At 44.7% G+C, this 10,818-nt stretch overlaps 1 protein-coding gene across 1 annotated transcript; it reads left to right on the top strand.

Annotated features, from left to right (window-relative positions):
- Positions 1-1,279: 1,279 nt before the first annotated feature.
- On the top strand, positions 1,280-9,655 carry LOC134408362 (sulfotransferase 2B1-like). Its single transcript, XM_063140621.1, has 7 exons — positions 1,280-1,429; positions 2,069-2,224; positions 4,988-5,196; positions 5,566-5,692; positions 6,847-6,941; positions 8,068-8,248; positions 9,545-9,655. Exons 2-7 carry the CDS (start codon positions 2,086-2,088, stop codon positions 9,652-9,654), a joined length of 861 nt encoding a protein of 286 aa, XP_062996691.1. The 5' UTR covers positions 1,280-1,429; positions 2,069-2,085; the 3' UTR covers position 9,655.
- Positions 9,656-10,818: the final 1,163 nt, after the last annotated feature.

Genomic DNA, 10,818 nt, shown 5'->3' with positions numbered 1-10,818 from the left:
ACAGATTTAAAAGCAAAATTCAAGCCCAGATTAAGGAGGAGGGATGAGGAGAGACCGATTGAAGCTGCCTTCCTGGCAAGAAGCTTGGACCAGCTATTCACATAGTTGTCCTGAGTCAAACATGAAAGCAGACCTGAGCCCCTCCCAAAAAGACTAACTTCCATCCAAATTTTTAAGGCAGACCACAAGCCCTAAGCGAAAGAGAGCTTTCCCTGGTTTCCAACAAAAGTACGGAATTAGGGACACATTTTGGAAGTTGAAGAAGGGTCCTCAAAAACCTTGTCTGTAGCCTATCTATCTCAGATGTTCACCCCCCTATCCAGATGTTGGAGGCATATAAAAGCTGGGCTGCAGACTTGGCATTAAACACTTTGATAGCAGACGGTATAAACATCCCCCCTTTAGTAAAGAAAAAGCGTGTTATTGCGCCTGAACTGACTGAAGCTTTATTAAGGGTGGCCGATCTATGGGCACTCCAGGACAGGGTATGATGGAATAACAGCCCCAGGTAAGAGAATTTTTTCACCTGTTCCAGGATATGCCCATCAAGGGACCACCGAGGTTGAGAAAATCTATTTTCAAAGACCATGACTTTAGATTTTTCAAAATTAATTTTCAGATTGTTGGTCAAACAAAAGTTGGAGAATTTAATTAAAAGATGTTTCAAACCAGGTCAAGAGCGGGAGAGAATAACAGCATCGTCTGCGTAAAGTAAAATAGGAATTTTCCTTGCGCCAAGTTTGGGCAAATGTCCTTCATGGTCAGACAGGGCCTCCTCAATATCATTTATGTATAGGTTAAATAGCGTAGGTGCTAGGATACAGCCCTGTCTTACTCCTCTAGACATAAGAATTTCATTTGAAAGCTGTCCCTGTGTGCCACATCTAACTCGCATCCTGCTGTCGCTATATAGAACCATTATAAGATTAAGAAGTCTTTTACCCACCAGGATTTTATCTAATTTCTCCCATAGTTTAGTTCTAGGGATGGAGTCGAAAGCGGACTTCAGATCCATGAAGGCGACAAACAGTTTGCTACGTAGAAATTTAAGAGGTTTCTCCGCTAAGTGAAAAAGAATCAGACCATGATCAGAGGTGGAGTGATTCTTTCTAAAGGCAGCTTGGGCCTCCGTGACAACTTTCACCCCACTTGTGTCATAGGCAAATGCCTCCATATAGCTGACATGTTCTTTAAATATATGCATTGCAAAGATGGGACTGCAAAATTCATTTAATCAGCTCTAAAGAGAGGACACTGCAAGCCCATTTATTTCTCCTGACTCTGGAGTGTTTTTATCATATCTAATGATGCCAGAAGAACTTTGGAACTCTAAGTACTGATGCCGGAGTTCCTGTGTTCCCTTTCCTGTGCCAGCAAAGTCCAAAAGTAGTGGATGGGAGAGACCGTAAAAAGCAAGCTGAATTCATTGGTGAGTGAGGAATCATTTGGGGCTATTGAGGAGGGGGATTACGTGTTGGTGTGGGGAATGAGGTTTGTCCTCTTTTAAAGTCCAGCTTGTCTGGAACCGCGAGAGGTGAGTTCTCCACTTGCTGAATTTAGGGAGACCATCAATTCACAGAACTGCATTCTGCATTTTAGGCTTTGTGGAATTGTCCTGTAAATGCCAAGGGCTCATGCAGAAGGACCCCTGAGGATTGTCTTAGGGTCTGGGCAGGTACATATGGGAGGAGGCATTCCTTGAGGTAACCTGGCCCCAAGCCGTTGGGGGCATTGAAAGTACTGTACTACTACTCTCTTTTATTTTAATGGATTCTTTTATTTTTATTATATACACTGTAGTTTCAATTTAGAGAAATTGATTTGTGCTTGAACGGCAATTTAAATGGCAGTTTTCATTTGTTCAAAAGAAAAGAAAAGAAAAGAAAAGAATGAAAATCCACTAGCTAGCTGAGTAACTGGTGTGTGTGTGTGTGTGTTTACAAAGGCTTACCTCCCTCATCCCCACTGCCACCACCTGCCTGAGACCTCTTGGCACCAGACGCCTCTGGAAGGACACCAGAGGTGTCTGGTGACAAGATTGCTGCATGTCTCTCTATTTCTCTTCCAGATAAGGTTTTTCCCCCAATGTCATCTGCACTGTATTTCACCCACAAGGGAATCCTTTTCCCCAATAAAAGGTATGATGTGGAAACACTCAACTTTGTGGAAAATGAATTCCAACTGTTGGACGACGATGTACTGAATGTTACTTATCCTAAATCAGGTCAGTGGTGCTGTTATGTTCCTGGACTAGTAGTCTTACATGGGCCCAGGCTTGCATGATAATGTGTGTTATTACACTTATGTCAAAAGTGAAGCATGCAATAAACATTGAACAACAATATATTTTACCTCTTCCAACCCACTTCATGATTTACAACTTTCATTCCTTATATCCCAGTATCAGAGGCTGTAAGCTTATATATACCAGTTTCTGGAGGACATGGTCAAGAAGGTGCTGTTGCATCCATGTCCTGCTAGAAGGTTACTGGTTGACCACTGTGTAAACAGAATGCTGGACTAGATGAAACCTTGGTCTGTTCCAGCATGGCTCTTCCTATGTTCTATTCATGGGCAGTAAGGCTACTAGTCATGATGATTGCTATACCCACAGTATCAGTATGCTTCTGAATAACACTTGCTAGGCAAAATACACAGGAGGATGTTATCTATTATTATTATTATTATTATTATTATCATTATTATTATTATTATCATTATTATTATTATTTTATAAAGCGCCATCAATTTTCATGGCGCTGTACAGAATAAAACAAAACAAGACAATCTGCTTTATGGCTTACAATTTAAAATTTACGTAACAGACAGGGGAGGGAGGGGAAAAACCAATAGGGGTAGGGACATTAAAACGAAATATAGACTAGTATGACGACGCTACAGTTAAAAAGCTTTCGAGAAAAGAAATGTTTCCAAGCGAGATTTAAAAACAGAAATTGACATTGTGGTCCGCAAATGCACTGGAAGAGAATTCCAGGCATAGGGGGCAGCGAGCAAGAACGGGCGAAGACGAGCGAGAGATTTTGAAACTCTTGGGCAGGTAAGAGACATGGTGTTAATGGAGCGGAGGGCACGAGCAGGGCAATGTGGACTTCCCACTGGAGCAACTGTCAGAAAATCTATTTGAGAGAAGGGGAGAATGTATCACACAGAGAATAGCAAAAGCTTCAAAGTATAGCAAAAGTTAGAAAAGTAGGAATGAGTGGAATTATTTTCAGATACATTCAATGCCTCACCTGTTCTGTATTCCAGTGATTTTAACATTAAGATGTTATATAGAACAGGTATGTCTTAATTATGTGCTGTGAAATCAGACATGTGACCAAGGCCATATTTGGGTGGGCACGTCCCGTTGTGGGCTGGACATGTTGGGCGTGGCCATGTTATCCTCCTTTTTGGTTTCCAAATTATGGTCACCCTACTGGTTGAACACTGTAGGAACAAAATGCTACACTAGTTAGGTCTTTGCTCCGATCCACTAAGACTATTCTGTTCTTATGACTACCAATGCACCATAGTCATCTCTAGTTTTTCCCTAGATCTGGATTTGCCTCTATAGCTAATGTATGTCAACCCACTCCCTGCCAGAACGAAATTTCTCTACACCCTTCAGGCTTTCTTCCTATCGTACAAAGTTCTGTGGACAAAACAAAGTAAGAACTTAATGTTAACAAAACCAAGAGTGAAATAAGGGCATTTGTTCACAAATGGTCAGTAAGAGGCCCAGTGTCTAGAGATGCTCTGTGTGGGCAGTATCCTGTGGTACCCCTTCACAGAGCAGATACTTCACAGTAAATGGGCCTAGTTTACGTAGGACTGCCATTGGGTACTGCCCTATATTTGCTTGTACCATGACCTTACGATAGGTGGCAGCAGAAGACATAAGAAGAGTCCTGGTGGATCAGGCCAAAAGTTTATGCAGACCAGCATTCCCCCCCCCCCATAGAAGCCAACCAGATTCCTTTGAGAAAACCACCGGAAGACATCACTCTCTTGCTTGCATTCCATTGGAACAGGTATTCAAAGGCATAATGTCTCAAATACTGAATGTTGCATCAAAATAATTGCATCAACAAAATCACTGGAGGAAACAGCACTACTCAGTCCTTAGAATGAATATTATTATTATTATTATTGTTATTGTTATTATTGTTGTTATTATTATTATTATTATTATTATTATTATTATTATTATTATTATTATTATTTACATTTGTATACCACCCCAGAGTCAAAGCTCTCTGGGTGGATTACATAGGACAACACACTTAAAAATCATATTCAACAATTTAAAATCACAAAAACATACAAATTAAAATCACATAAACATACAAAAACAAAACCAAGCTAATTACATATTGCTAAATGCCTGGGAGACGAGAAAAGTCTTGACCTGGCGCTGAAAAGTTAACAACGTCGTCGCCAGGCAGGCCTCTTCAGGGAGATTGTTCCACAATTGGGGGACCATCACAGAAAAGGCGCTCTGATTGCCATCCTCCGAGCTTCCTTCAGAGTAGGCACCCAGAGGAGGACCTTCAAATGCTGTACCTTTTTTAAGGAAGCAGGAGGATCCTGAGAAATGTTGAACAAAAGTCATCCATCTTTGAAAAGAAGATGTCTATCCTGACATAACACCCCTGTTGACATCTCTGAATATTGATTGCATTACAGACAAAGATGAGCATCTCTTCAGTTCTTTATTCTCCTTGCTAACATCTTTCCTTGCCGCCAGTCAGAATGGTGTATGCTCAATTAGACATGACTATGTTGACTTGGTGATGAATTTAGGGAATCCTGGCTTTGTAGAGTTTTAAGTAGCTCCTAGGTCTACTGAAATTCATTCCAGTTCTTATGATTTTGCATAGACAGGGAATTACGTGTGGTCGGTGGAACGGAAGGTGAAAGTGGGTAAGTAAAAAGGGTGTAGGGGAAGAAGAGGCAACCGTATGATTATTGAACTCCCTTCCAGGTACCAATTGGATGCAGGAGATTTTGGGCTTAATCTGGCACAATGGGGACCCATCATGGGTTCACAGCTCGTTTGTGTGGGACCGGTCACCATGGATAGAAACTACTGATGGTATGAAGATTGCCCTGGCATCTCCTCCACCCAGACTCATGGCTTCTCACATGCCATTCCAGCTTTTCCCCAAGTCATTTATCCAGTCCAAGGCTAAGGTAAGATAGGAACAATTCTCCCATCAAGCCCACCTTCACCTCCTGCTCGTGTAGAACACAGATATGGGGAGTTCTGAGTTGACTCACCTTCCATTCATAGGAAGCAAGGAATTTATAGGAACCATTTATAGGAAGCAAATACATTCTATGGTTCCATTGCCTCTGCCAGTGTTCCAAGGCTTTAATAGTACTCCTGGCAGCTTTTTCGCTATGATTCCCAGGAAAATAATTCTTGATCGAGGTCCTTAGGGTAATCCCAGTTAAAACCGTAATGCACACGGCATGTTCCATTTGCAGAGCATTTGGAGCTTCTTTGTAACAGGGGTGAGATGCCGCCCTCTCACAATGTCACCTTTGCCTCTCCTCCAGGTGATCTATACTCTGCGTAATCCCAAGGATGTGCTGGTCTCATTTTACCACCACTCCAAAATCTTCAAAATCTTCAAGGACCCTGGAACTGTGGAAGAGTTCTTGGAGGAATTCCTGAGTGGGAATGGTATGCAAAGAGGCCAATAAACCGTCTTCCTCCATTTGGGTTGTAGCACTCCTCCCCCATGAGAGACTGGGGGGGATCCGCACGTCACTCCCAGAGCGCTTCTATGTGGTCCCAGTGCACCCCGAAAACTATAGAGTGACTTCCCTGTAAAAGAAATGACGAAGAGCCGTCCATGGCGCCGCCGCCGCCGCTGAGGAGAGCTCTCCGCCGGCGAGAAGAGCTCAGCAAAAGAAGGCGGGGTGAAAAGTGGAAGAAGCTCTCCACCCCGCCTTCTTTTGCCGAGCTCTCCTCGCTGGCGAAGAGCTCTCGTCGTCGTCGTCGTCGTCGTCGGTGGCATGGACGGCTCTTCGTCGTTTCTTTTACAGGGAAGTCACACTATAGTTTTCGGGGTGCACTGGGACCGCATAGAAGCACTCTGGGAGCGACGTGTGGATCCCCCCTCACTGAGCAATATAACCACTGAACTCCCCTGCCCTCCTTTACACCGTAGTAGAAGTCAGCAGTTGAGATTTGTAGCTGCAACAGTGACTTTCATTTGATTATCTTGTCTTCTCTGAGGAAATCTTGTGCATTTGTCAAAAGTGGTGAACTGGACCTGTTATTGTATTTATCTAACACTGTATATTTGTATCCTGCCCTCCACAAGGCCACAAGCCTGGGTACATAGAGTTGTCCCATGTTAGCCCTCAGAATAGTGGTGTGAGCTTAGAGGTAGAAATATTGACTGCCACAGACTAGTCCAAAGCCACTCTGTGTTTCTCATGACTGAGTGAAGATGGGAAGTCCAGTCTCCCCTGGGCTGGTCCAGCACTCCAGGTACCACACCACAAAGGCTTTCTTCGTACTCGATCCTCATAACGTTATCACAGAACGGTAATTCCCAACAGGGCAAAGGGGAAGGAAGGGGAAATGTGCCATGCTGCTGCTGCTCCTGTTGCTGCTGCTGATTTGCATTTGTATACCGCCCATAGCTGAAGCTCTCTGGGCAGTTCACATAATTAAACTGGTGGAGGGTGGAGATGGCGAGGCCTCAGTTCCAGTGCTGTGTGATGATAATGCATATCCACCTCTGAAGGCAGGAAGTGTAACCCTCCTCCACCCCCCGGCCCTCGGACTGTTGACATGCCACTTTTGGCTCTGCTTTGCTCTTGCAGTGGCCTTTGGTTCCTGGTTTGAGCATGTGAAAAGTTGGCTGGAGGTGAAGGGGAGACCCAATGTCTTCTTTAACAGTTATGAAGAGCTGCAGCAGGTATGGTTTGACCTTTGGCTGTATACACACCCATCCTGGCTTACGTTGTTTCTTTACTTCTCCAAGTGAAAGTTTTTTAAAATGGCATGCTGTTGAGTGCAGAGAGTCTCTAGGAACGGAAGAAGAGCTGTGCTGGATCTGGAGAAGAATCCATCTGGTCCAGCATTCTGTTCACACAGTGGCCACCCAGCCGCTCATGGGAAAGCCACAGGCAGGACATGACTGGAGCAGCACCCTCCTGCCCCTGTTCCCCAGCAACTAGTGTACATAGGCATCCTACCTCTGATACGGGAGATGGTACATAGCTATCGACTAGTAGCCATTGGTAGCCTTTCCCCTTGCTTACACTGTCAGCTGTTTTCCAGGGTTCCAGTTAAAAGCTAAAGTTTCACCTTTTTACGTTAAGCCCCAGGGATTAGGTTTTATTTAGGTTCAAATGGAGCCCATCCCTCTTGTACCCAGGCCCAGACATTTCCCAGCACCTTATAAATTTGATGCCTTCTTCTCAACACCACCATCTCATCCACACATTGAAACTCCTCAGTTTTGCCTGCTTAGATGGCCCTGTATATAGAACATGGAGCATTTCAGAGAAAGCTACCTTGGTAGTACTGCATTTCATCCTCCTACTTCTAATATTTATTGCGGTTTCCAGGACCCCATGTCTCGGGTACCATCCTCTGATTGGAGTCCACCAGGGGAAGAGCCTTCAGTGTGGTGGCTCCCCTTCTGTGGAATTCCCTGCCTCTGGAGGTCAGGCAGGTGCCAACTTTGTACTCCTTTTGGCATCTCCTGAAAACATCATTATTCCAGGAAGCCTTTCCTTAATGTCTAGCCATTAGTCATTGTTTCTGCTTCCTTTAAAATCTGTTTTAACTGTTTTATTCAGTTTTTATTTTCATTTTATCTTGTACACCGCTTTGAAACTTTCAATGGGGAGCCATATATAAATATTGTAAATCAATCAATCAATCAATCAATCAATCAATCAATAAAAATAATTATAAACCACCTCTACTGACTCCACCTCAGCAATGTCTACAAAGCTATGTAGATGGTGTGTGATGTCCACAAGCCCTGCAGCAGGCAGACAGTTTCCTAGGCCATCTGCTTGTCTCTCCGCCAGGATCTGCGAGGCAGTGTGGAGAAGATCTGCCTTTTCCTTGGGAAGGAGCTGAACAGCCAGCAAATTGATTCTGTGGTGGAAAATGCCTCCTTCCAGAAGATGAAGGACAACCCGAAGTCCAACTACACCGCAGTGTCAGATGACATTTTAGATCACAAGAAAGGGAAGTTCTTGAGGAAAGGTAAAAGCAGAGCGTCCTGGGTATCTAGTGTTGCCACATGTGCATTTGCTGGAGGTCAGGTGGCAGATGGGAGGCAGGGAAGGATGCCCCACTGCCTTGAGCTTCCTCATACGTTTCCCGCTCAACTAGAATTAATGCCTTTTCATGTGCCTGTGGTGGGAGGGTCATTTGTGTGAGATGGGCACCCCTGCAGCCCAATCAGATATATTCTGAAGTGATAAGATTCTTCTCCACTGACAGGTGGCCCTTTCTGAAAAACCCAGGTGGAAAACTTTTTGTTTCCTTTGAGAGGTTTTGAAATGGAGGCACTTGGCAACCTTGTTGTTGTTGAGATTGTTGTTGTTGTTGATGATGATTTCATTTCCCAAATTTTTTTAGAATAACAGACATAGATGCCTCATCTATGTCTTCTGTTAAATGCCTGGGAAGAGGATGGTCGTTACCCAGCACCCAGATGATGACAGTGTCAGCCCCAGTTGGGTGTCAATGCGGAGCTCATTCCATAGTCAGGGCAGCCACCTCTGAGAAGGCCCTCTCCCTTGTTCCCACCTTCTGAACCTCCCTTGTAGGTGGAAATCAGAGCGGGGTCAGTTGTTGATCATAGTGCAGTCTTAGGTAGACCTGTGCTGAAAGGAGCCTGCAAAATGTAAGATATATCGTATTTGTAGAATTTCTGCAGAGGCCTCTTGGAAGCGGCAATATGAGAGAGCAATCGGGGCCTTCCCATGGCATTTTCTCAGCCTGCACAGGGGAGTGTCCACTCTCTGCATTCCATGGAAAGAAGCTGCCTAGACTGGCAGTTGAATCGGACTTGAATGCTGGCAACCAGACAGCCTCCTCCACCACGCTTGAGAGCAGCAAGCCAGCAAGACATTCCACATGATACACCGAGCTCTCTCCTCCATCATGTTGCCAGCAGCTTTGCCTGGTGCAGAATCAGCGGCATCAACACGTGTTGCCTGAGTAGTTTGTGAAACTGCCTGCTTACTCAAGCAAGCTTTCCCAAATGGTGCTCTGTGAGTGCATTTGGGAGAAAGCTATGATCTGACAGCAAGCTGGCACAAGTCATTAAAGAATACACAGAGGACAAGCACTGATGGGGGGGTGGCTCAGAAGGACATCATAATAGTAGGTGGTGGATCAGCCAGGTTGGAGGGCTGCCCCTGCTGCCGACCATCATCCACATCCTTCCTCACTCTGCCTAAAGGTAGGGTCAGCCTTTAAAGGGACACTCACTCATTTCTGTTTGCCGGCTCAACTTCTTTGCATTTACTGCTTGCTCTTGTGGTCTTCTAGGGATCGTCGGGGACTGGAAGAACCACCTGACAGTGGCACAGAATGAACGCTTTGACCGCGTTTATCAGGAGAAGATGCGGGGAGTGAGTGTGACTTTCCCATGGGACTGAAGAAGGCCAGACTGCTGCTTCTGCTGTTCTGTTTTCTTTCTGTCTGTGCCTCATATGGCTCAGGTTCCTTCTAATAAATCATTGGGCTGTATTACCAGGGTAGTGTTATTTCTCCAGGTGTGAAGGAAGCTGAGCAGGAATTTCACAGTCCAAACAGGGGAGGAGAGCAAACATGCCCAAAGATGCATGGATACATTCTATGTTCAATTCTAGGCTCACTTCAAGCTTAGCCTTGCTTGCCCCTCAGCTGTCTGCGTGATGTCACAGTGTGGATCTACACTTCTGCTTATATCGATTTTTTGAGCCCTTGTGACGTTGTAAGTTGTATCGCTACCTTGTGTATACTGTTGCTCAGTAGCGTTACTTACCTTTTCTTGTAACGTTGTTGCGGAGCACACTGTTCGTTGCCCCGTTGTCGGTGTTGTTTCTTCTTCTCATTTCTCTGAACCTTTCAATTCCCAAACTGTCCTTTCTCTGCACCTCCCACTTCCTTGTTTTTGTATTTTATGCGCCTCCCTAGCTAACATTCCTTTATGCACATGCTCTTAATTCCAACTCTTTGTGGCGGGAGTTCTTCAGAGAGAGTGGTTTGTGGATTGTTGGAGTTGTCTGTCTCTTGAGGAAAGTGTAGGAATGCCTGGTGAATGGAATGTGTTAAATCTTTCTCATTTTAAAAACGTTATTTCTGTGGTATTACATGCAATCTACCTCAAGTGAAAACTTTTTTTGAAACAATATTTTCATTAAAGGATGCACATATGCACATTTCTAATTTAATTTATTTTTTAAAAAAATTAAATTAAGGATGCGCATATGCGCATATGACCCGCCTGTCATTGGGGGTGCTGCTGCTGGTGGGACCGAGAGAAAGGCCTTGTAATTATTAATGGGAAAACGTGAGATGCTTTGGAGACTGGTGATGGCCCAGCCACATGAGTATGGCTGAAGTGGGAATGGGGCATGTATGTCCGCATGCACACTCCACCTACTTGGCTACTTCCTCGATCTTTCTGTGTTCGGTGTGAAGATTGGAGAAAGGGTCTTGGAAGTTCTGTTGGCCTGCCGAGGACCCAGATGGCAGGAGCTGAATTTGCCATGGCCTATGATTCAGGGCTGCTCTCACACAACCCACTTTCACCCCAGTCGTGTCATAGGCAAATGCCT

This window comes from Elgaria multicarinata, chromosome 13, assembly GCF_023053635.1.
Source record: "Elgaria multicarinata webbii isolate HBS135686 ecotype San Diego chromosome 13, rElgMul1.1.pri, whole genome shotgun sequence".
NCBI lineage: Eukaryota > Metazoa > Chordata > Lepidosauria > Squamata > Anguidae > Elgaria > Elgaria multicarinata.
The sequence above is the reverse complement of the archived record's forward strand: the minus strand, read 5'-3'. Positions and strand labels throughout refer to the sequence as shown.